This window comes from Lygodium microphyllum, chromosome 17 (assembly GCF_053477565.2).
Source record: "Lygodium microphyllum isolate KBCC chromosome 17, Lygodium_microphyllum_v1.1.10, whole genome shotgun sequence".
Classification (NCBI taxonomy): domain Eukaryota; kingdom Viridiplantae; phylum Streptophyta; class Polypodiopsida; order Schizaeales; family Lygodiaceae; genus Lygodium; species Lygodium microphyllum.
This window is the reverse complement of record NC_141151.1, coordinates 65,970,131-65,997,211: the sequence shown is the minus strand read 5'-3', so window position 1 is coordinate 65,997,211 and position 27,081 is coordinate 65,970,131. Positions and strand designations below refer to the sequence as shown.

Genomic DNA, 27,081 nt, shown 5'->3' with positions numbered 1-27,081 from the left:
TGACTCAAATTCCGGATATTTTACAACTCACAACAAAGGCTTAGGTCCACCAAAGTTAGTCCTGTTCAATGTTGATATTACACGCGCGCAAGCGTACACGCAAACCGTATCATTGAAGGATGATTGGATCCCCCCCGAACCCACAGTTTTGGGAAAAGGCAGTCTTAAGTTAGTCCACGTCTCAAAAGAAACAATCTGAGAAGGGAGAACTTGAGAATTTCTTTTCAAACATGCAGGGATTGATTATCCATGACTGCACAAATATGAAGTTGTTTACACTCAAATGTTTAAAAGCCCTCCGAAAAATGAGAAGGATCCATGTATGATTCAACAGAAATTGTTTCCGACTCTGTGTTTGGCACAAGAGAGCGCGTACTAGTGGTGTCACTTCCTCCAGATCTCCAGCTCAAGGTTACGGTGATCCACACTTTCCCCGGACTGACAGTATTCGAAAGGAAGGAAAGATCCTGTTTATCATGGTAACCATTTGAGCTCCGGATGCATTACTGAAACCTATAAAAACGAGCACAACCGAGATTGGATTCCAAAAACGTCTCGAATCTCTCGCCTTGTTAGATGACTATGTACTCTCACAGACGTTATCAGTCAACTGTCAGGTGATTGATGTGATAACCCTGCCAGAATTGCGCACACAACATTACAAATCAAACTAACAAAGGAACTACAGGATATTAACACACGTTTCAGACTATTTGATGTCTACTAAAGTAGGTAACAAATTGCTTCAAGCCTTTAGGACGCTATGGCAGCACCATTTCATATTTAAGACTATTTTCGGCCTCACTTTTGCAGCCTACTTCGAAGCCCTTAATATGCCAATCCTCAATATGGATGCAGGTCGTGGGCAAGACTCTGCGATGCATTTCTCAGTTAGTAACAGTGTTTATCCTCATTAATCAGGAAGATGGACAAAAGGACATTCGTATTGCAAAGGCTTACCTGAGCTTGAGATCTGAAATACATGAAAGGCGTCAGCTGTAAAAAATTAGAAACCCTGGAAGTATAAATATCAGCATACCTGCAAAAGCAACAATATTAAAATAGGAAAAAGAACGAAACCTAACTACTGGTACTTTCAATGAGACAGGCAGGTGCAAACTTCTCAATCTGTCGTGTGAGATGGCTCTTGTCCCATAATCCAGCTCTTGACAGATAACCCCACCTGAAATGTAACAGTAAAGATGTAGGCTACACCACACTTTCCACCACCCAAGACAGATGTACAGCTTAGCACAGGAGCAATTCCGAGATCAGAAGGTCATCACAAACTCCATATGGTTCTACCAAGTTTAAAATTTGATGCGGCATCCCGGAGCAACACACTTGTACCACATAAACAGCACTACTTTATAAACAAAGGTACATGAAGAAAGACATCATCGTCATAGTAAAGCTGCATATGCAGTGTTCTTTACACACATTCACATGGATTGGAACAGGAAAGGGATATTCACATCCAAAACTCCACCTGAGTCCTGACATACACGGGGATATTGGCCTGTGTGGATGGAACCAAACAGCTTCAGAAAGCAGTACCCTATTCACACAGACGCATACAGGAAGATGGAACATGCATTTCGATAACTTGGGTGAGCTATTGCAACTGCTAAAAGTTCCACTTACTTTTCATTGAAGTGTGAACCATCGGCTTCAAGCATTCGAGCTATCTCCTTATCCAGTCGCTGCATTATATAGAGCAATTTTTCAATGCTGACTGCTAGATCCTTCTCATCCATTTCAGTCATAAGAGGGGTCTGTCAACACGAGAATAGTATTAGAAAGCAAATCACTCAGACATACGTCCTGGTCAAGCCAGGCCATGGATTTCAGCCAACTGACAGCTCATTGGGAACCTTCTGGCATATTTCAATTTTGCATTAGCCACCAGAAAGTCGATTTGTGAGGACCAGCATCTCAAGTAAGAATGGTTGAGCCAAAAACAAGAGCTAAATAATAACAAATTGAAAGATCTACTATTCTTCTATAAAGAAATGCATCCCTCATCAAGCCTTAACAAGATAATTGGCCAGCTTACAGCTGGTGATTTGCACTCCTAAAAAGAGGCAACAAGTCTAAACTCAAATACACCTTACTATTGCACGAACGAAATCCAGTACAGCTTCAAACTTTTTTTTACTGCAAAAGGACAAGCATTGAGATTCAGCTCATTCATACTTGTGCTGCACGATTCATTGTACGGCGTTGTAGAGTGAGTCGAAGCTGGTTGAAAACACCACCCACCACCTCTTTTTGATTCATCAATTCAATCAACTTCTTCTTGTGTTCTCGCCCGAGTGCAAGAGCTCTCACCTTCATAAGACAGATAACGGCTGATGTTTAAGAAACAGCAGAATGCCACAGGCAAACTCTGTATCCGAGTATACCTCTCTCTCCAGTTCTCTGCAAATTAGTGCTGTTCTCCAGCTTAGATGAACTTTTGATTGGCTGACATCTGTATATATGTGGTCTCCAACATACAATGTTTCCCCACCTCTGACTCCAAGGGCCATCTCCACCATTTGAGCACTCCCTCCACAGTAAAGTCCCCCTGAATGATGTCCAAAACAAGCAGCAGTATTTGAATCTAAAATATCTGATAGGACAAAACAAACATCTACTATTCCAAACAGAAAAGAGCAGCTTAGAGTACCAGGTTTTGCTGTGAAACAAGGACGCATTAGCCCATCTTCTGTTACCACCTCATACAAAGGATGTGACATTTTGAAGAACTCTGGTTTCCTTGCAGACACAATCACCTGTTGCAGAGTATAAGAGTTTCACCACCTGAAAAATGCTAAACATGCAAAAAAATATGCCTCTATGCATCCTGGACTGATCTCTTTGCTGATATCATACACACATCAAACAGATCTCACCCTAATACATGCTTTTGCAATGCAACATTAAGATGTCACAAAGCATTATGTGAGATATTTAACTTTTCTCAGAGCATCAAAGAGATAGGCAATAAATAGATCAGTTCCCAAATTATGATAACCCAAGAGTGATACATTGTAATCTCAATGCTTCAACTAATGATTTTACTTCTCCAAGTATTGCTTCTTCCATATAATTCACTAGCACTGAACTGTTGTATGATAATCTCAATGCTAAACTAAAGATTTTTACCACTCAGAATGTTGCTGTCTCAATAGGTTTCGCTAGAATCAAAGTCCAATACACAGCTGTTGCTTAACTCCAGGATCACATCACCTCTCAATAGAAGCCACAACCATCAAACAAGAGCTGTAACAATAGCGGAAAAAGACACAAAAGATATGGTACCCTGGAGGCCCTAGACTTCTTGATTTGTTGTTTCAGTTTAGTAAGGGGAAACAAAGTGCACAATTCAAGCTCTCTAAGTTAAGTCAAGATTGCCTCCATTCCAACAGCTTTTCTCGTTTCTTAGTAAGCCCTAGCACAAAGTTTCACCACCAAGGTTTTGACAGGGTCTGTCCAAATTCCTGCCATCACATGCTTGCTGCAAAAGTCCCTAGTGCTCTGTATGATGTTTCCCCTCCTTTTTCCCACGACAAAACGTTATCAAATCTGCAATAACAAGCATGTTTTACAGTGCACATCAAGGACTTACATAATGCCACCTACTGTTAAAGAAGGTTAACAATACAGTTAACATAACCTACACAGTTAAGGTAACCATTAAGGTTCTATTTCATGACAGTTAGGTTCATGTCTTGTTAATCCACAAGCACATCACTATAATCCTCTCTTCCTGTTGTTAACCCACAATGCCACATTATCAGTTGAGATTATGTGTAGAGGCAGGGTTGGCCAACTTGACCTTAGCAGTGTTGAGCTAAAATATGCATTACATGCTGATTAGCCTCTTAAACAGTCCCCAAAAATGCTTAATTAATGAAAACCTCGAAATGGGGCACAGTTTGAGAGAGTTTAAAACCTGCAAGCTCATAGGCACCCCCATATCATATCACCTCCTCAGTAACCGAACCTGTGGAACAATATCAAAGTTTCTGTGGAAATTTGCAAAGGGACAACTGCACTTCGCTCTTAGACCGTGTTTCTCTACCTATCTATTAAGCCTATGCTCGGTAATGGATGTGTAAAGCCGGGCCAGTGTATGGCCAACCATGATACTGCAGTAATTATTAGGGACCATGGATCACCTATCTTCAGAGAGGTACAATAGCTCTGTATTCCAGCTAGATAGAAAGCCCTCATGCATGTCGTGATTAAAAATATGTGCCAATAAGGGCGCTAACATATCAACAGCATAAATAAAATGCTCAGTCAATAAATCCTCATGATCTAGAGATTTGCTTGATGTCATTCTATCAATAGCATTGTGAAAAACGTGTGCAAAGGACCATAATGGCCCATGAGACCTGTGCATATAGTACAACGAACATGGTATCTCATCATAGAGTGTGATCAAAGTTATGAAAAAAGGATAAGAGGAACTGTAGAGTCCTATGATTATAGAGGAAAACGTGAGACCTGTGCATATAGTACAACTAACATGGTGTCTCATCATAGAGTATGATCGAAGTTGTGAATAAATGGTAAGAGAACCTGTAGAGTCCTATGATTATAGAGGAAAGATGAGAAGATAAAGAGGTGAAAGAAGACAGGTTTGACATAGATCTGATGTAATGTATGGTCATCCCAAAAATCTCTCGTAGGGTGTTGTAGCATTTAGTCCAACGTGGGGGGCTAAAGTGTCTCAGTAGGCATCCCCTATGATCAGCAATAACCAGTCTGTCTCTGATGAGGGCGGCAGGGTCTCCAACTTGGGGGTCATTGGCGTTCTACAACAAAGATTTGTGGCTCACTCCAAGGCGACTTTTCATGGTCATCTGTTAGCAGACATCTTTTCATTTGTCTTTTCCTATGTTCATCTTTGCTTGTGAGTCTCATTCTCAGTCAGACAAGAACATTAGGAGTTCTGACACTATCAATGTTCGCCAAGATTCTTGGCCTTGTCCATGGCAGTGTTAGCCTTGTAGAGCATCCTTCAGCAGCCCACATCGCACAGCAGAAATCATTCCTTCTCTCCTACTGATGTCCATGGCAGCTTCCTGCATGGGCAGACATCCTTTCTGCATTAGTGATCATTCTTCACAGCCGGGCAGACAGGTTATTGTCCCTTTTCATGGGCACCTGGACTATTTCATGGCCAGGCAGCCACTTAGGTGCATTTGTCTTTATGGACAGGCAGTCAGCCATATTCTCGAGCAGGTCGGCCAGTTTTCAGTTCCCCTCCCTATTTACAGGGCAGTCCTCTCTCTGTCCTATCGGCTATCATTGAGTGCAGCTAATTCCTCACACTCTACTGCTATCACAGCCATCATCATATATTCTCTCATCTTCCTCCATCAGATTTCATCATTTCCTGCCATCAGTTCAGCACCCTCACTGATGTAACATTCACACGTGCAGTTGCTGGCTATTCTCAACCTTGAATTGCATTCAAATCCACCTTCATCTTGTTAGCAGAGTATTTGTCGGTTCATGTGTGAGTCTGAGCTTGATCTGGGCTGGGCATTTTTATTAGGTATTTTAGGTATTTTTCTGGTGTGGCATTTTATGCCATTGGGGCATTTTATGCACCAGTCGGCCAGCATTAAATGCTGTCCGACCAGCATTATTGCTCCCCACTTTTTCAGCCTATTTATACTCAGTGGCTCCTCCTCAGTCAGTCACTTCATCTTCACCATCTGCAGACTCTGTGGAGAGAGGAGCCAGTGCCAGTGCCCACGCAGCCAGTGACTCACTGTTGTATGCGACTGTCTCGTGTTCAGATATATGGATTCCATTTCCCGTGCATACATCTGAGTTCTCATCTGTATCGTGTTCTTTCTTTTCTCTTTTTTGTCTTGTGTTTCAGCAGTTTATTTCAGCACATGTTTATGCTTCCACCGCTGCTCCACTTCTGACATGGTATCAGTTTTCAGGATTTGTGTTTCTGCTGTGTTTTCTTGCTGATTTCAGGACTGTTTTGTACCCCTGCTGATCAGACGACTGCTGTCGCAGCCAGGCGACCTGTTTTGGGGCTGTTTTTAGCCTGCGTTTTTTGCAGTTTTGCCATCGCCTGCTGCCTACGCACCCTCTGCTGCCTGCGTTTTTCATCTGTAGCTGCTGGCGACAGTTTACTACCTGTGAGCACATATATGCACAGACCACAAACCATACATTGGCAAGCTATTAAGCAGATCTTCAAATATTTGCAAGATACTCAGTCACATGCATTATTATTTTCCAAGGGGGAAGACTTACATCTACAAGCTTACAATTATTCGAATTGGACTGATGATGCAAACACTAGGCAGTCTACTAGTGGACATTATTTCTTTCTGGACCGCTCATGCATTTCATGGCTAAGTGAGAAACAACCTACAATGGCTACCTCGTCTAGTGAGGCTGAGTACGAGGCAACCTTCACCGCAACAGTGAAATGTGTATGGCTGTGTAGATCATTGGCTAACCTACAAATTTCTTTGGAGAGTCCTACACCCATTCTTTCTGACAGTCAAGAGTGCTATTCCAATGGCACAGAATCCTGTGTTTCATGCTCTCACAAAACACATTGAGATACATTACCATTATGTCAAAGAGAGATGTTCCATAGGAGAGATCAGTTTGATGTATGTCCCTACACAAGAGAATGTTACAGACATTTTCACCAAAGCACTTCCTTGTGAGAAGTTTAAGGCTTTTCGAAAGTCCTTGAACTTGCAACCCTTTGGTGATTGATCTTTATGTACTTCTATCACATTGGCACTGTAAAGGGGTGTTAGAATTTGCCAATTCTATGGGCAATACAAAATGTTTTATTTAGTTGGTTTGTAGTACGAACACAACTATATTAATAAGTTATGTCACCACTTCTAGAATTAAATGAACTCTAATTGAGCTAGGGATAGATCCAACTTACTTACGACCTATTGTACTTTCATTCTCAAGACTCAAGTAATCGCAATATCTCATCCAAATGCCAATGAATCATGAACATGATCAACTAACAACAAGTCTACAAAGTACGAGTCTACGAATCATGATCTATCATCTAATGAGAGTCACTGAGCATCATCCAGAGGCATATCCTCTATCTCATCCTCCTCAAGGCTACTACTAGGAGCACTAGTACTATCGTTCGAGGAAGAGGAGGTATCATCATCATCATCATCATCATGTAACACTCGTGTAATGCTCCCCGTGCGTATGACATGGCAATAGTTGCATTCCCACAGCTTTGAGCCACTATTAGCTCCATAGTTGCTAATGATGCATGTGTGGCTCCAAAATGTATCCTTCACCATGGTTGTATGGTACACCTTTCTGGAAATACAGGAAAACAACAGCAAAAGTGGGAAAAACCAGCTCAAACCAATGTGAACACAATGAAGGACAAAGAGAGGAGAGGGATTGCACGCTGAAAACACTAAAAAACAGTTATAAATATGGGGGAAAAGAGCTACAAATAGCGTGGACATGAAAGAAAAAGGATTGGGCAATCGAAGGATTAGGGTTGTAGGGTTTCTAGGCTGTAGACAGCAATAGATGTGAAAGAAGGAAAGCAAACAGTAACCAAGGAGAGTGATCAGCTGAGAAAGAGAGTGGAGAGCAGACAATAACAGAAGGATCTGCATGCAATGAGGTGAAATGAGGCACTTTTCACAAAATTGGGTAAAAACCTTGCCTGCCCGAAACGCATTTCATAACTGAAACATTTCCGTTTCGGACAACTATGGCTACAAGGGTTGAAAATCAGGTCAATTGGCAGCAAGGACAAGTTGCCTAGGCTGCAGTAGACAATAGGAGGCTGATTAGCAGCAAACAAGTGTGAGGGCAGACTGTCCACAGCAGGAAACAGCACCCAAATCCCAAACGTGGATGTCTAATACCATGTCAAAAGTGGGTGCAGTGATGGAAACGTAGAAGACTGCTATAATAGTATGCACAACACAACAAAAAAGAGAGAATGAAAGAAAACAAAAGAACACTGCAAAGGTAGAACTCAGAGATATGCTTGAGAAATGGAATCCATATACCAAACACTAGACAATCACGTACAACAATGAGTCATTGGCTGTGTGGGCACTGGCACCGGCTCCCTCTCTATTCAAAGAACCCTCCTTATCAGCAAAGTTGCTTTTCAAATATTTAGCTTAAGTAAAAGGCAGCAAACCACCACCTTGGCTTGTGTTAGCCTCAATCATTTTTCATGCTGTAAGGCATAATCAAAAATGACTATGGGTCCCAGAAGTCATGTTTTAGTTACATAGAAAGTAGGTCATTCTTATGTCACAAGTAATGGAAATTCCATAACAAAGATGATATGGAAATGTTTGCCAACTGTTTTTTCACAAAGCAAAAAGTGTATTCTCAAAGAAGGTGCAACGGGTAAGGCTGAAGTATATGATGCCATGGATGAGCATTACTTGTATGAGGGGCAAGTCTGCATTCATAATTCCTGACAAGCTTGGGTCTTTAAAAGAAAAGACTATCACAAGTTGGGTTTTCTAGCAGCAACACCATTCATATTTAAGCAAGCAAGCTTAGGCCCCAACCCCTGGTTCAATCTAGCTTACCATCTCAAAAAGTGCTCGCCAATCCATGCCATCAGGAAGGTATCGATTGAAAGCATGCTGCATCATCTTATTCGTATAGTGGTAATCAGAATTTGTGATAAGAATCAACCGCTTCCCTGCCTACATGAACATCAAAAGTAAAACAATGATTTCATCGTTGAGAGGGATTTATGTCATAAGCATCGAAAAGCAGGTTTAAAACAGGTAGCATACTTCTTTCTGATCGAGGAGTGCCAAGGGTAACTCTGGATCAAGCTCGACAAACCGCTCCGGTTCATTGATAATCTCATTCTGAAGTTCCTCATAGGTAAACATAATTGCAGGGCACTAGAAAAGCATGAGCAAAAATGAAAGCCAAAGAAAACAAACCTTCAATTGCCCTTCGACATGAGCTTTAAACAGTGCTTTTGCAACCACCTGCTATGAGAATCCATAACCTTCAGAAAAACCTTGGTAAGTTAGAAAATAGGTTCTCAGAATGTGTATGAATGGTCTCTTAAGATCCACCTTATAGAGTCCATTGTAGGTCAATGGAGCATGATTCGAAGAAAGAACACCTTCATCGAATCTCTCAACCATCTGCAATTACAGGGTGACAAGAGAAAGAAGCAGGTTTGCTCACACGCAGATAATAAAATTTTCCAGAGCCTAAGCTCCGATTGGACAATTTCCCACTTTTTTGTTTTGGGCACATTAAAACAGATATGAACTCCTGATAAAATACAGCTGAGGTGCAGGCATGGTCCAAACGACTTTGTTAACTGTAATATCACACAGAGTTTACAGTAGATTTCTTTAGGAAAGACATCAAAAGACCTGCATGTACATGACCGCCTCTGAAATAGAGAAGAGTGTATTCAAAAACTCCCATCGGCTCTCGTTCCTTAAATCAACCAACTCCCGTCCATACAATCGGCTGCCTCACAAATAACTCTTCTTTACTGATATGCAATATCCCCCAAAATCAATCTTCAGAGATTGAACATCACACCCACAGGACTAGTGATTACCTTATGGCCGTATTTGAGAGCATTTTTGTACCATGCATGGCTCTTTTCACGTAGCCGAAACGGTCAGCCTTAACAATATTCCCGTTCTCCTTGTCCATGATAAGGCCTCTGATAACCTACAGGGCCCTTTGTAGCTAATCAGCACAGAAGACATGCAAACAGCTTTTTTAAGTGTTTCAATCCACTTGTTTGCCTGTCATTCCTGCCAATATACTCCATAGCAGAAAAGGATCACTGCTTGGGCTTCAGATAACAAAGAAAGATGAACTTTACCAAATCTGGATCAAAACAGAGCCCATCAACCGCATAACCCATGCTCCTGAGATTATCCATTCCATACTCATACGCTCTTCCTTCCCAAGCCTGGATGAAAGGATGAAAAATCCATAAATTTCAATGATTTCTCACAAGTGAACTCAAGCCCTTAAACATTGACCTCTCAAGTTCCAAAGTATGCATTCATGTCACAATTCAGAACTCACATTCACATTATAATGTATTAGAGTGTAATCCATGTCATAACCGATTGTTGAGATTGATCTCAAGCTCAGGGTTCTGCTGCAAAAAACCCCCCTTTCTGCAGCTCCATGTGGATAATGCGGCTGAAAAGATAGAGCTTCAAAATTCAGGATGACAAAGGTTTTATCAAAAACTAGAATTTTCCAGAACCTTAAATTTCAGGATGACAAAGGTACAATTAAACACAATCTCTGTAGAAATCCACAACAATTAGGGTTTTTATTCTCCTTATGAATAAGCTTTTAAGAACAGAAATTAAAGAAACGGTTGCTCCATTCACAGATTTTTTAGGACTTATTCGTCCATGATCTCGTCACAACATGAGATGTCCAGCTGTTTGCTTGCCAAAACAAATTGTTGAAAAGCCATAGATACTCAGAGCAAGAAACTCAACTTATCACAAGTAGAAAAATTCTTCGCTGCAAGATGTCATCCATCGAATTGAATTGTTCAAAAATAACCAAATGCTCTCGCCCCAAGTGCTTACTGAATGGGTCAGGACCATTCAATCCATAAGTCTCTTCTACACCTGACAAGTCTTAAATTCCTCCATTTGCCACATGGAGGCAAGGGCTACTATCCACTATCACCTTACCTAAACTTGCCAATTATCATTTTATTAGGGGGTTTTTTGGCTCTTAAAACAGCTCAAAAAGTATTTATTCATTCCAAACAGAACAAGACTTTTGAGTAGGTCAACTGACTTAGAATGTTCTACAAAAAAGGAACTCAGTTGCATTGCCACTTCCATCCATCCTCAATGCCAGCCTCCCTCCTTCACCTTCATCATCTCTCATTCATTCAACTACTGCACACACCCTGCAAGCTGCTGCCCATCCCTGTTGAGCTGCCACCTTGCCCTCTCAAGCCACTGCCTTGCCCTTTGGAGCTGCTGCACACACCAAGCAGCTGCCATTGAGCTACCAAAACTTGGCTCTAATTTATCCTATTTTTCTGGCATTTTTTGGCTCATCAAAACAGCCCTGAAAAGGCATTTTAGTCATTTTGCATGTCACTCTAGACATTGTATAATACACAAGACTTCTTCTGGATCCAGCACTTCCTATAAAAGGGACTCTATGTGCACACCACTTTCCATCCCTTGTATGCCTTTTCCTACACTTTGCATCAACAATTGTCACCATTATCAATCAACTCTTATCTACTAACATCCATTAGTGTTGCCCTCACTACCCTTTCTCTTTGCGCTTATCATCACACATCTTATGGCACTACGACTGAATATGACCCTACTTCCCACAGCAATTACATGTAAGAGAGGACTTATAACCACAAGACTGCCCAAAAGACTAAGACCTCTGTGAGTCTCTACCACGGCGATCATTACTGCTTCTACCATCATGTCTGCCCCTAACAATCAACGCATGGGAAGTACAAGCAGCATCCACGTTCTTTCTATTGATCTCCTCTATCAAAAAAGCACCCTCAACATCGTGGAGTTTCAAGCTATCCTTAGGCATATTAGCACACATGGCAATACGCAAAGTGTCCCATGACTCAAGAAATATCACAAGCAAAAACAAGGGAGAGAGATTATCCTTAAACTCCATGCCTTGTGAAGTCACCTGGCTGAAAATCGAATGAAAATCATTCAAATGTGCCAACACACTAGTCCCTTCCTTCATGCAAAGGTCCATAAGCTGTTTCAACCAATACATCTATGATGCAGGACTTTGCTTGTTATAAAGATTCCATATCTTTTCCGATAACTACCAGGCATTATCCTCAAGTGCTACAACATTAAAATAAAGTTGTTCAAACAATGATAGTATTAGGGTGGATTTACATAGGTCATCCAACTCATCCCAATCATCCTAATCCATGCCTTCAAGCTTTATACTCTTGGTTTTCAACCACCTATCCTACTTCTTTTGAACCAATACCTACGTACTTGCATCTTCCAATAGGTGAAATTAGTGCCATCAAGCTTTTCAATATTGAAAATAGTACTATCATTTGAAGAACCAACCATAATGACAATAGATCAATGCAAAATCCAAGAGAATAGGCTGTTATAAATGATTGCAAATCAGTCCCAAAACTCAACCAAACCAAGGGCAAAACAGGAGGGAATGCCAAAATATAGAGTTGTCCACGAACTGAAAGCAATAGACTGCTAGAGTACAATGTTAGCTCTCCAAGACAATACTGAAAGCTGTAATTACAGCACTGCTGTAGTAAATGCAGTAGTATGGCCAAGGCCACTATGGACAAATAATCAAAAAATGTCAAGCTCCCACTACCAAGAATATCCAGGTACCAACTAGAAAATGGAAACACAACTAGCAATGAGTAGGCATACAACTGGTACTAAAATCTGTCATTAACTCAAGAGAGTCAGTAACCAATACATTCCATAGGCATGGATGTTGTGTATGTAAGAGATCTCAAGATCAAATACAAAGATTCATCAAATACACAACTGATTGAGCAAAAAGTAATGAAGCTCAATATATAACCAAGAAGCATGTATACATCACTAAATCCAACTAACAAAGGTAAGTGCCGATGTCCAAAGCATGTAAATCAAATCAACCCACTAGTAAGGGTAACTGCATCGAAGAGTATTGAAGAGAGTATGTACATAAGGCAAGAGTTCCACTATCTCTGTATGCCAAGCTCAACTATGTAGAAAACCCAAAGCTCTTTTATAATGTATCCAAGTAAATGTAAATATCTTAGAAGAGCATCCACTGAAGCATATCCGGAGTGTGAAAGAGCATTGCAAGGCTTAGTACATCTAAGTGCCCATGACATCAACCAATATATCCAAGAGCATAAAACCCATGGAGTCTTCAAGCCCATAAAATGACGATCACTGAAGCAAGTAACCAAAGCTCAAAGACATCAAATGCAACTCAAATCCAAGTCCCAAAGCATTCCATAAACATATCCGGGCTCATACATCAATGCTAAACATCATCGTAGAAATATAGTATGCCCAAGATATCATGTAGATACGAGAATCTACGTTGAAGCAAATTCACATAGGGTTTTGCATTGACAACCCCAAAAAGGACCGGTGCCCTCATTTTGGGCACTTTTTACTGGGCATCAACACAATGGTGTGCCACCCTAGACTCATTGGGGCCTATATATAACACTTGTACTTTAGTCCTTTACAAATAACTATCAAAAACCTAAAGAGTGGTAGATCTTTTTCGAACCCACACATCGTGCATCACTCTCTACTACTGTCGCTCACTCTCTCTCTTTCTCTATCACTACCATTGCCTAAAATTGAGCCTTCATTGCACCTCAACCACCATAAACTGGTATCAAAGCTGAAGGTTGCACATTGCTGAAGGTTGCAGGTCATAATCAAGTTGCAGGTCGTAATCAGGTTACAAGTCGTTAGTCCTAGTTGGGCGTGCGGTAGCCAACAGGCCCTCGACAAATAGGCATTTTGCATACGCAAGAGATTTTACTCATCAAAGTAAAATTTGTGGATTCTTGCACACTCTTGGGTCTCAGAAATTGGGGCTTTTCACATATGTGGAGAAATTGTAGTGGACAGGTGCAATTCTTGAAATTTTGACACATTGGACACCGTACGATTTGGGGCTTTTGCAATTTTGCAAAATTTGGGTCAAATTTGGCCTTCGTATATACTTGCAATGTAGTTTTTATGCAAATTGACCACAAAGGACCCTGGACAAATTTGGGGCTTTTACAAAATTTGTGAAATTTTGGTATAAATTGCCTTGTGAAAACCATTCGAGAGTTAGGTTTGATGTCATTTGAGTAATTTGAGCAAAGAATTTTTGGGCCTTTTGATCATGAGAGTCAAATTGGTGCCTGTGGATACATTTGGAGTAGAAATTGCAGCTAAAATTTGGGGCTTTCTCATGCAACAGATGTATTAGCCCATGATACGGCTGCAATTGCTTGTGGTGTGCTGTAGCACACATTTTGCACCTCTGAAAATTAATTTACAGATCTGAAATTTCTGCAATTACTTGAACTTTCATTGTTGGTTGGTACTTACTTTGTACCTTGGTCATTTGTGTGACATTTGGGCTCACATTTGTTGACCTTTGAGTCACCTTTGAGCTATAAATTATGGCTGGCAGCAATGATAGCAATCTTTTGCACATTAAAAAGCTTAAGGGTGCACACAACTTTCTAATGGCAGAAGCAGTGCTATAATGTCTTGGTGCAAAAGAAACAAGTGAAACCCATCAAGACAAAAGGAGTAAAACCAGCAACCATGGATCAAGAGGAGTGGGACGATTTAGATGAGCTTGCACGCTCTACCATAGAGCTTTCAGTGTCAGACACTTTGCTTTTCAACATCAAGAAATTGAAATTTACCTATGATATGTGGCAAAGACTTTAGGAGTTAAATGTCAAAAAAGTGCAGCCAGCAAGGTTTATCAGTTGAAAATTTTGATGGACCTTCATATGAAGGAAGGTACAGCCATGTTTGTACATTTGAATGAGTTTAACTCTATTTTCAGCTAGCTGATTGCCTTGGAATTTCACATTGATGAAGAATTCAAGGCAACATTTTTGCTATGCACCTTGCCTAAAAGTTGGAACACTTTTAGGACAGCAATGAGTAACTCCAATGTCATGTTGTTATATTCACACGTGGAGGAGCTCTTTACTCATGGAGGAGCTCAATAGACAAAATATTTCAGCAAACAAGTCTTCCAATGCACTACATACTAAAGACAAATCCCAACACAAGGGCAACTCTGACAACAAAGCACATTACAAGTAGGGTTCAGTTCACTTCAACCTAGAACTTGTTCACCTTGACAAAAATCCTTCTCAATTATTTGGAAAAAGAAAATAAATCCTCTTCAAATTTCTCAAAATATAGTTATATTTGTTAAATATATGTATAAGATACCGTCTCAATGGGGGATACTTCCTTCTCAGATGATGATGAAAAGGATTTTCTTCCTCTTCCTCAAAAAAAATTTCGCGAACCCTAGAAGCAAGTCTCGTGGGAAAAATGTGAAGTGCTATTATTGTGGCAAGAAAGGGCATTTCAAGCGAGATTGCTTTAAGTGGAAGAAACAAAAGGGCAAAGGCAAAAACACTAAAGATAACAAAGATGAGAAAAAGGACAGCCAACATGCAAAGAAGAGTAGTGTGAAGATAGAGGAAGTCGATGTAGTCAATCACGAAAGTGACAGTGACAATGACGTACTCTTTGCTTCTTTTAGTGCATAGTCATTGATTGCAAATTCTAATGATGACATGCACACCTAGATTCTTGATTCAAGTGCCTCATTCCATGTAACACCACACCGGGAGTGGCTCTCTGACTACAATGGCATGGTGTTGCCCACTTGGGGAACAATTATGCATGTGACATTGCAAGGATTGGCTATGTGCAGTTGGCATTTCAGCATGGTTTAGTGTGTTGAAACATGGATCTAGGACATGGCAATGCGGAAGCTATGGAGGTTGAAAGATGAAGACCAAACTCATGAAGACATAAACAAAGACGAGATCAACTGTCACACAAATGAATTAGGTTCCAAGATTGAGACTTGGACTCATAAACACAATCTTGTGTGTGTACAATGACATAGGCACTTTACTGAAAAGAAAAGAGTACTATCATATCATTGAAAAAAAAAAGCAAGCACAATGCTTTATAGGAAAGTCTAGGCAGCACATCCTCCTACTATGCTTATGAGATTCTTGTCTTGAGCCCTTACTGCTCCTTTGAAAGAGACTGAAGTAGGTGTGATTGCAAACATCTCAACGACCCTCCTCAATCACAACCAGAAGTACAAAGTGTATAGAAGCTTTAGTGAAAGCAACACCTGCAAAGTGTGGGCATACCCTAGACATGGCAAAACACCAGAGGCTGTCACAAAAAAAGGCTAAGTATGGGTACCACAAATATGGTGGACATCTAGAGGTTGTAACAGGGGCCTCACAAAGTGTATAGAGGTTGTAGTACAAGGCTACATGGGGAGTTTACAAGTTTATGTCCGAAGCATTAAGGCTAGGCAATACAAGGCTAAAAAAGTCTATCCGAATAGGACTGATGAGGTTTGTCATTCTCCTAGTGATCTTCTTCTTCTTCTTTTGCTCCATGTTTTTCTTCTTCTTTAACAGCAACTAGATAGGCCTTTTGGGACCTCTTTCTGGCATGGCAAAACTTCTCAATGTGTCTGGTCCTTTTACAAAAATCACAAAAAAAGTTGGTCCTTCTTGCCTTTGTATCTGTTGCCAACATATAATACTTGTTCATCTCTAGAGGTGCTTTGTGTAAAGAAATACCCTAACATAGAAACATAAACAGAAACCATATGACAAAGTACACACTGATAAAAGAACACAATTAGGGTTAGGGTAACTCAAAGACAACGAACACAATGAATGAATGAAGTGATATGACTATTGAATATACAATGCTTATGCAGCAAACACACTATGCAATGAATGAATATTGTACCTCAAACTCCTGTATCTCAAGGATCATGGCAGGGATAATGAGCTGAAGAGTGTCATACTCCGAACGGATCCCGAACCGCAGCAAGGCAACCTCCGGATGTTGAACACCAACAAACGCAACAGTGAGAAGCTGGATTTGATGCAAACATCAATGAGGAGAGGGAAAGACCAAAAACGCAGGCAGTAGGTGAGAGAAAGACTAAAAACGCATGCAAGACAGTCTACAGGAGAGAGAAAGACTAAAAACGTAGGCAGGACAGCCTATAGAAGAGAGAGAAATACTAAAAACGTAGACGATAGGTGAGAGAAAGACTGCGAAGAGGGCTGAAAATCAGGCGCCAATTGATGGAGATAGCAATGGACAGCTTCGGCTGAGATATCCTCCGCGAACAGGTGGGCAACAAGCTGAAACACCTGAAATCTGCAAAAACGAGATTAGAGAAGAGTGAAGAGTTGGCTGCCTATTTATAGAAAATTAGGATTCTAGATCCTCTCCTACTTAACTCTCTCGATCCGCTACCCATTTTAGGGTTTTGGCTAAATAAGCATGTTTTGGGACTATTTATGTGGCTAAGTATATTTCTTAGCACAACACCCCCTCTCAGGCTCAAAATAGGGCTAGAAAAGTAGGCCATCCTAAATTTTAATTTACCCCAAGGCATCCCACCCCAAAGCAACCAGAGCATTGAACAAAGCGTGCACGTCAGCTACCCAGTAGCCTACCAAGACTACAGAGGTGATGATTATCTTACCAAGGAAGCCCAAGTGACCCAGAGAGACTAGGGCATCGGACCAAGGATACTCGGCGGCTGCCCAAGGGCCTACCAAGTCCTACAAAGGCGGATGGAAACAACAATGGACTTTTTTTTTTGTGGTTATTTGAAAAATGTATTGAAATACATAAGTAATATAGGAGCAACGGCCGATTAAGTGACAGATAGAAAAAGATAAAGAGAATTTTAAATCCAAGTCATTCACAAAACTAGCAAGCCAATCCCTCACACTGACTAGAATAAGTGCCTAAGGATTATAAATGTGTGTCTGTGTGTGTCAATCATGTGGTGAATATGGGGAGAGGCAAAAAAGATGACGGTGGGCTTAGTAAGAGAAACAAAGCAAGCAAGGGTAGGGAAACTACTTTTAGGAGAACTGCCATGTGTTATATCCACGAATATGGTGGATCCTAGAGTCGACCACTCCAAAAGACCAAAGAGAGATAAATGCGCACAGATGTATGTTTACATGAACAGAATGCCAATGCATGGGGTAATGCAAAGGGAGATACAAGATGTCATGCTCATGCAATATGCTATGCAACGGTGTCACTTGGATAGCGCCCTCACAGGGGAATTGTTCACTTGTCCAAGTGCCCTTTTACAATCAGGTTATCCTGACAATGTGGATGAAGTCACAAATGTCCATAATACAATGCAAAAGAATAAATGAATGTAATGTCTAAAAACTGAAAGCATCATCACTGTCACGATCAAGAGTAGAAGCCGTCCACTCTCAAACTAGAAGGGAAAGCAAGAGGGAAGCACCCTCTCCCCGTCAAGCGGAAGTAGGGAAGGGTGTACCCAAGCCGATCCTGGGTAGCAGGTACTAAAGAACCGGTTGGTTGACCGCTTTGGTCAAAATGTCTGCAAAATTATCTGATGAAGGCACAAACTCTAGGCAAATAGTGCCTACTAGCTCAACCTGCTCTCTGCAAAAGTGAAAATTGACTCCCACATGCCGCGTCCGTGGTATAATGATCGGATTGCCCGCAAGGGCAATGGCACTCTGGTTGTCGCAGTAGACAACTGTGAGAAAGACACAAGGAAAATGAAGTGCCACCAGTAAACTCCTCAGATAGATGGCCTCGGTGGTGCCATCGAAGAGAGCCTGATACTGAACCTCGGTCGTGGAAGCCACCACCGTCTTCTGCTTACAGCTGGACCAAGAAATGGGACCCATGCCCAAGGTAAAGAGATAGCCGCCATGGGAACGCCAGGTGTCAGAATCTCCTGCCCAATCAGAATCAGTATACCCCTTCAAACATAAACCAAAACCATATCTCAGGCCATAAGAATAAGTATACCGCAAATAACGCAACACACGAAGACATACAATGCAATATGACATCCTAGGTGCTGTGAAATACTGACCGAGTATGCTAACTGAGTAAGCTAAATCTGGCCTAATGTGAATTAACCAAAGAAATTTTCCTACAACAGAGCGATAGGTATGGTCATCGAAGGGTTGTCCTAGGATATCCTTTGACAAGTGGACAGTAGGATCAAGAGGCGTGGCCACTGGCCGTGTTTGATCCATAGCATACTGTTCCACGAGCTGAAGTGCGTACTTCTGTAGATCGAACTTATAAGTTAGGGTCATAAGGGGTAGAATGATATTCATGAGTCTGTAAGAACTCATCCATCCTATGGAACCGAAACCGCGGCGCCTGCTTCAGCCCATAAAGAGCTTTATGCAAGCGGAATACCTTATTCCTCGGGTTTCCAAAAGGAAAGCCTGGTGACTACTCCACATAGACCTCCTCCTCGAGAAAACCATTTAGGAAGACACTTTTGACATCCATCTGATGTATCGGCCAACCGTGGTGAGCAGCTAGCGTAAGTAGCAACCGAAAGAAAGTCAACCGTGCAATAGGGACAAAGGTCTCTTAGCTTAGTCCTAAAAATCCACTTTGTCCCTGTGACTTTCTTGTGGCTCAGACGATCCTCCAATGTCCAAGTCTCATTTCGATGAATACTCTTAAGCTCCTTCTCCATGGCCGCTCACCATTGAGGGTGTTGAAGAGCCTCCTACCATGTAATCGGCTCAGAATGCGCTATGTAATCACCTATAAATAGCGACGTAAATGATGCCTAAGGAGCAAGCCGAGCAGATCTTCTAGGTCCCTCCGAAGTGGAATCTAGTGGTAGGATCCCCAAATCCCACATGGTCTACTGGTACCAGCGAGGTAATGAGTCTCGCGAGGGGGGCTTGGAAACTGAAGAATCTACGAGAAGGTCAGGAGCGCGAAGTAGACCAATCTCAGAAGGCATGATCTTCGATGATGTGGAAGAAGAAATTGGATCGGAATCCGATGCAAAAGACTGCACAATATCCCTCTCGTCAAAGACGACATCCTGCCTAATGATCACCTTGGTTGTCCGAGAATCGAACAAACGATAGGCTTTTGCCTCAAAGGAATATCCCACAAAAATAAGGAGATTAGCTCGGGGAGTGAGCTTTCCTATCTTGTCATCAGGCGGGTGTGTGTATGCACAACACCCGAAGACTCTAAAGTGGGAAATAACAGGCCGAGAGCCAAAGAATGCCTCATACGAGGTCTTCTGAGGAAGAGCTGCAGTCGGGCACCGATTAAGGATATACATCAAAGTGTTAATAGCCTCGATCCAAAGGCGCTCAAGAAGCTCTACTACGAACAGCATAGAGCGTGCCATTTCCATGACTATCCAATTCCTACACTCTATGACTCCATTCTAAGAAGGAGAGTTGGTAGAGGTGAGCTCGTGAGAAATGCCATGCTGCTGTAGAAACTCGGAGAACTCGTGGGAGATAAACTCACCACCGCTATCACTCCTCATACAACTGACACGACGACCAGTCTGGTTATGAACCAGCAACACCCAAGCAGAAAAGTATATGAAAGCATTGGACTTATGCTTGAGGAAGTACACCCACATGTATCTAGAATGATCATCCACTATCAAAAAGAAGTACAGTGCACCATTCAAGGCAGCAATGAATGTCGGCCCACAAAGATCAACATGAATCAATCTAAGAGGCGCCTCAGCTCTATGTGAGGTCTACTGAGAAAATGGGATACGGTGCTGCTTCCCAAGCTGACAAGCTTTACAGACATCTCAAGCGAGCTTCAGGAGTGGAAGGCCCTCAACCAACTCACGGCGTGACAACTCATAAAGTGAGTCATAACCAAGATGCCCTAAGCGAAAATGCCAAAGACGCTCATTGTGGGTAGGCTCCCGAGATGTGGCTAAGGCCTAGAAGCTATGGAGCACGGAGCCTTCGGCGGTCGGCTCGATCAGAAAGTGTCATGTGGTATAGGCCATTAGGCTGTGCCTCACCGCAAGCAATCACTAAACCAGTCAGAGAGTTAAGCGTCTCGACTGTGGTCATAGCAAAGAAAACCGCTTGTCCCAATTGGCAAAGCTGCTGAATATATAACAAGTTCACCCCAAGCTGAGGAACATGATATACATTGTCCACCGTAGCCAAATCCGGACCCTTGTCAGTAGCAAAACTGACGCAATCTTGTGCCTGAATCTTGACCGAGGAGTTTCTTCCTACGCGGACCCGCCCACCGGCTGCAAGGGCTCGAGTACGGAAGATGTCCTCTATAGGAGTCATGTGATGTAAAGCTCCACTGTCCACAATCCAAACAGGAGCTGAAGTGCTTGGCTGTGTCGAGTAGGCCTCTACAGTAACCTCGTCGAGAGGCAACTCACAGATATGGATGAGATTTGCATCTAATGTCTCTATGGAGACGATGTGAGCCTCTGCAAACCAGTCAGACAAGCCCTCTGGAGTTGAGAACGTTGTCGGTTGAGATGGCTGTGGGGTGGCACTGTGAGTCTGACCTTTAAACTGCCCCTTGACATCACTCTGCCTCCCCTGTTGGAGGTTGCTCAACTGAGGGGCGGGGTCTGAGACTTAGGTTTTGGTGTTGTGCCTCTTGCCTTTGATCGACACTCCTCGTCAAAATGGCCAGCCTTTTGACAATGTTGACAATACCTATTCTTTTTAGGTACCTGTCACCCAAGTTTGAGGGATTAGTATGTTCCTTGTGAGTCCTCAGATTGATTTTGATTTTGAGTGGAGGTTCGGTTTTGTTTGTCCTTCCCTTGCCCTTTCTGAGAATGAGCAACAAGAGTCCCCTCTGAAGAGAAATTTGAATGAAACTGATCGAACAACGTACGTAACGCGACAGCTAACACTCAAATTCATAGAATGTAGGCATGGTAGGTTTTGAAACTATGCCTTCCACAAAATTGAAGTATTTCTTGGGGATTTTATTTAGGAACAATGTGACCTGATCGTCAAAGGACTTAGGAGTCCCCATAGTGGAGAATTCAGTCGAGGAGACGCCGATACTCACTCAACTTGACTTTCAAATCATCCCGATCAGTGATTTTGAAAAGCTGAAGCTCATGGTCAAGATTAATACGACGGGTCCTATCCTGAGCCGCATAGCGGTCAATCAAGTATGCCCATCGCTCTGACGCTAAGTCAAAATGTTAAAGCTGAGAATGAAATTCAAGCATTAAGCCCTGCATCAACTCGACAATAGCGGAGGCATTCCTAGCCCTCCATGAGCGGACAACCTCATATGGAACAAGTGCAGGATTAGGTTGGGCTCCAACCCCTGCACAAGATCCCATAGATTTTGGGAGTCAATGACATGTCTCATCAAGTTCGACCAAGTAGTAAACTTTGACCCGTTAAAACGAGTCTCGTCATTAAATGCATGCTTGGCAGAAGATGAGCTAGAACCATGAGGTGTCGGGTAGATAAGGTAAGATGGATGAGGGGGATAAGATTGTGGAGGGTAAGATGGGGGAGGTGGATGTGTCTAATAAGAAGGAGGAGGAAGAAAAGATGATAGACAGAAGTAGGCTGTGAGTGTCCAATGAGTGCCAATTGAGGCGGAGGCACTGAAACATGAATGTTTCCATAAGGTGTCAGTGTAGATGGAGGCACTAGGACACGGAAGCCCGATCCAAAGAGAGACTGGAGCACAGTAGTATCACCAAAAGGTCCACTAGGTAAAGCCGTGGAGGCAAACTGTGGAGTCAACTAATCCACACTCGAGAGAGACTGGGGGGTACCCAAGCTGCAATGATCCTGAAAGTGTGTGTGAAGTAGGAGGAACACCACTCGCGACAGAGGTAAGAATGAGGTCCTAAAGGATGTGCCTATGTTTCCATAATCCCCCGGTGTGATGTGTGGTGCGACATGGGTGTCTGAAATGGAAATGTAAATGGTGTGAATGGAAGTGGAGAAGCAACGGAAGAATATGGTGGGATGGATGGGTTTTGAAAATGTGGTGTGTGAGATGCAGATGCATTTTGTTTATTTTTAACCATAGTTGTTAGGTACAAAATGTACGATATGGTACGGTACGATAACATACGATACTAATTGGTACCTTATGATTTTATAAGGTATGGTATAATATTAGTACGAAAAAAATTAAGATGATTTTTTAAATAATATCATAAATCATTAAATGATAGATCATAGAATACATGTTTAAAGTGGAAATAGCCATTTCATTACAGAATAAGATGAATACATAAGGGTGATCATCGCGGTCGCATGGGCTACGTAAAACATACGATACAACTACAATTTAGTATATCTGATACAAAAAAAAAGAGACCTATGTCACATGAATCTATGATGAGGCATCATTATCATCATCAACATCATCAGAACCATTTGAGTGCTCATCAAGAGAGTCTGAAGATGACTCCTCGACATCCGATGATGAAACACACTCATACTCATCCTCACTGATGAGGTTACTATCATCATCAAATGATGGCTCCCTAGGTGGCAACTGTGTAGGCAAGGGGGGGATGTCATCATGAGGAATAGGATGTGAGCTACTAGAGCCCCGCCTTACATATGTCTGCATGCCACTTGAACCACCCCTCCTCGATGATGGAGAGAGTCGAATGACAATGCCCCTGCTACCACCTACTCGAACTCCTCGCCCACGAGCACGATGACTACGAGTGTCACGAGTATCTGCTGCTATAAGCTATCTATAGAGCTCTGCAAAAATCATCTCCTCCTCCTCGTCCACCTCCTTATATATACTCGACAGAGTGTTGCCCGTCAACTTGAATGTGTTAACATTCACCTACACAATGTAGTGATGCACGTAAGATTGATCATTGTAAATGCTAAAGTCTAAATTGTAAAGTATAAAGTTTAAACTTCAAAGTTCAAAGTTTAAAAGTTAAAACAACAAATTTTAAATGTTATGGTTAAGTGTTTAAACTTTACCTGCTTCGGACTATCCATACTCATTATAGCCCTCATCATGTGTAAGTTAGTGCCGCAATAGACTAGCCGCTCTAACTGTCGTATGCTAAGCCGATTACAAATCTTTGTGTAAATGAGAGAATAGACACTCCAGTTTCTCTCACATGCACCCGAAGAGCAATCCTGGGCAAGGACCCTCATGACTAAGGGTTGAAGGGTCTCCAGTGTGTATCCAAAGTTTTGCCACCAAAATAAAGGCTTCACAACTGACTCTCTCCTCCAACAAGTGGAAGAAGCAAAAGCCACATGCCCTCTCTGATCTGCATAGCATCCTAGCTCCTCTAGCACTGCATTGCGGACATCCACAAGGACCACACGAGTCAAATAAGCAAGCTGGTCTGAACGGAACTCTCTATCATCCATGACCACACGTAAGTTGTAGACTGGATGTACCAATGAGACAAAACCATGGATGGGCTTATGCATCCACGCCCATCTCCTCTTTGCTATCTCTAAAACATATGCACACTGTGTCTCTGTGATTACTGTACAAGTACGTGTCTCCGCCAATGCCATTCTAAAGAAGTGAACGAGAAGGCCCATGGTGGACCCCTCGCAATCACTCATACGTAACACCCTATAAAAGGGAGTCACGACAATGACAATGGCACGGACTTTTTGCCAAAATTGCTCATTAAGGCACAAGCACTACATGGCTTTGGCCTCCTCTGTCTCATCCTCATCCCACTCATTCCATAGAGTGGACACCACTGTCTAGCGCAAGGGAATGAGGCTGAGGAGTGAGCCAAGGAGTTTGGTGTTAACAAAGTGGCTCAAGAAGTCTGCACTGTCCTGGCTAATCAATGCGGCAGTACCTATGGAAAGAGTGATATGCACCAAATAGGGGATGTCGGAGAAGACACTAGATATATATAGACAACAGTGAAGGGAGAGAAACGCAGTCCTCCATAGCTATCACTAACAAAGAAGATAACCCTAGGAGAAGCAAATCCAAAATGCAGACATGCAGCTCCTGCAAATATGCTAGGCACCAAGCTCTGATTATGGGCAGCAGCCAGCAAGATGAGCAGCAGCAAAAATCCAAGTGGCAGCTGATGGAGAAGACATTCTAAAACAAGGCACGCACCCAAACACCCACAAGGGGATGGATAAGGCCTTCTGGCAGATAGGCAACTCCTGGAAAATGCAGGTGACTGGATGCAGATCGAGCAGCAGCTTAACACGCAGGTGACAGCACCCTAGGGATGGAAACAACTGCTGTAAGTTATCAATTGAAGGCTTCAACAATGGGCGACTGCCTCTAGATGAACAGAACAATCCATTGAACCACATAAAGAAGTTTATCATGAAAGAAGTCTTGTCGCAAACTGATTGGAGTACAAGAGTAGGCAATTTCCTGTTTAACAAATTGGGACAGGTTTAATCCAAGCCTGACAACTATATTTGAATTCCTCATCAAGAGTGTCAACATCGATCTGTGAGGCCAACCATAAGATACAGAAGCCACCACGTTGGCATACTAGAAAAAGGCCTGCGTTAAATCTGATATAATAGTTCCTATACAGTGAAAAAACCCAAAATCTGCAGGCTGAAACCAAGAGGCTTGCTGTGTACATCAAAGCTGCAACAAGATGTTGTAGCAGAGTCAGGGATGCAGGAAATTGAAGCCACTGATGATGTTCAGAAATGGACAATAAGGTCACAGCAGAGAGTGAAATCACGAGAGCAGAAGCACTCACACAGATGAAAAGCTGTCTGGCAGCTCTAGCAGAGATAGATGAGGCTTCAGCTGGCTAAAACATGTCCAGACATGAACTTTTAGCAGGTACAAACCCTAGGAAAGGCTGAAATGGCAATGCCATCATCTCCACAGCTAGCTCACCAAACAACACACGCACACACTGTTTTTTGGTAAAATGATGTGAATAGATTACATCCATGTACAGGAGGAGTTATGTTCAATGCAAACTTGACATATATCAAATAAACTGGGTACAAAGTAGACATAGTTAGCATATCAACTAGTCTTACATACTTAAACTTCATCACCTATATGCTGATCCATCTTCTGAGTATTGCATAGAGTAGGATGCCTTACTGGGATCTGGAGTCCCTCAAGTAGCAGCTCTGGTCTCTTCAATCCGGCTTTAATTAGCTCCTCCGTTGTGCCATCAAGGTTAAAAATACCCTCATTATCTAGAAGATAACAACATCAAGTCAGTATTTATACCAAAGATGCATTACTAGTGATAAACCATTAAAACCTATCTATGCAGCATTCTCATCCTGCAACCTGATGACAGTCGGTAGAACTGAAAGAGGAACTCAACAATTTTGCACTCAATTAATTAACACCTCAACTATACCTGTAACCTATGCATCACCTGAATAGGAGGCAGACTACATCCCCAAAAACTCATAATTCATGCTATTTCAAGCTATGTTAAAACTTTACCCTCAGAACTATACATCTGAATTTCTCAAAAAAGTTTCAACAAAGCTTGTTTGGACATAACAATCTTACCAATTTGATCCTTGAAACTTCGTCTAACATTCAGATCCCCTTTCGTACTCTCTCCCAAATAATCAACATCAAACTGGCTGGAACTCCTGACAAGAAACATCTCTTCAGCTAATTTGCGTAACCTAGCATTCCCCTCCTCTTCACCATCAGAATCAAAAAGTTCATGAGAACCTCCCCTGTTTGTTTTCATGTTTTCCAAACCACCAAGTCCATTTGGCATTGTTTTGGAGTCACATAAGGGTCCATCTATTGTTTTTGAAACACCAAGAGTGCTGTCAGTTCCTCCATCGCTATGACCCAGCCTGAATCTGGAAGCTATGCTAAGGTCTTGATTTTCTTCACTCCCTGAGTTGGAGATTGTTCTCATCTCTTGACCATGTCCTTTTTCATCTCTGCCATTCAAGCAGGCAACTATATGCCCAGCAGCCGTCCGCCTGGCTCCGGAGCTTGTATCAATGAAGAAACCAACACTAGCACATCTTTCTGCTTTTGCACAGCTGGAAACTTGAACAGGCTTGTTGCAGAAGTGTGTCCATGAGCTCAAAATTGGATTGCTCAATGCCATTTTAGAGCTGTGTGTAAAACAGTCTCCCATTTGAAGAAAGAGACCTTGCTTTGCAGCAACATAAAAATGTTTAATGCTGCCTGCTACAAGGAGATGGCCAGCATACTAAGAAATAGTTAGGAATGATCAGCTGAGAGAATGAGCTTGAAATAAACTTATAGTGCGACTTTAATTTGCCTCCACCAGTTATTAAAGTGAGCATTCCTCTATGTGTCCGAGCTGCCATACTAAACTGGACTTGAGTCTGCAGGATGATGAAACATTGTGATTACTCTTGGCAGGGGATAATGATGCCACTTCAATGTGTTCCCAGACAGCATAACTGGAGGAGCAATTTTGTTGACCATAACTGAGAGGCCCGTTTCTTCTCATTTTATTGAGCCGTCC

At 42.1% G+C, this 27,081-nt stretch overlaps 1 protein-coding gene across 11 annotated transcripts in view; it reads right to left on the bottom strand.

Moving 5' to 3' along the window:
• Positions 1-27,081, bottom strand: part of LOC148021989 (HAD-superfamily hydrolase, subfamily IG, 5'-nucleotidase) — a 27,770-nt gene continuing 689 nt past the window's right edge. The window contains exons 1-18 of one of the 11 annotated variants that reach the window (XR_015694433.1): positions 26,130-27,081; positions 25,704-25,801; positions 10,084-10,203; positions 9,875-9,964; positions 9,602-9,717; positions 9,408-9,507; positions 9,099-9,170; positions 8,961-9,011; positions 8,805-8,882; positions 8,592-8,711; positions 2,672-2,777; positions 2,406-2,569; positions 2,197-2,331; positions 1,645-1,775; positions 1,121-1,183; positions 961-1,039; positions 774-873; positions 1-635 (exon numbers count right to left, since the gene is read on the bottom strand). The exon at positions 26,130-27,081 is cut by the window's right edge and continues 689 nt beyond it. Coding sequence is in view for 8 of the 11 variants with exons in the window: in XM_087697542.1 (XP_087553668.1) it covers positions 892-1,039; positions 1,121-1,183; positions 1,645-1,775; positions 2,197-2,331; positions 2,406-2,569; positions 2,672-2,777; positions 8,592-8,711; positions 8,805-8,882; positions 8,961-9,011; positions 9,099-9,170; positions 9,408-9,507; positions 9,602-9,717; positions 9,875-9,964; positions 10,084-10,203; positions 25,704-25,801; positions 26,130-26,724 (2,187 nt within the window). In the remaining 3 variants the exon portion in view is untranslated. Of the gene's footprint in view, positions 1,040-1,120; positions 1,184-1,644; positions 1,776-2,196; positions 2,332-2,405; positions 2,570-2,671; positions 2,778-8,591; positions 8,712-8,804; positions 8,883-8,960; positions 9,012-9,098; positions 9,171-9,407; positions 9,508-9,601; positions 9,718-9,874; positions 9,965-10,083; positions 10,204-25,703; positions 25,802-26,129 lie in introns of all 11 variants that reach the window. The other 10 variants (XR_015694434.1, XM_087697547.1, XM_087697548.1 and 7 more) reach the window with 10 other exon arrangements.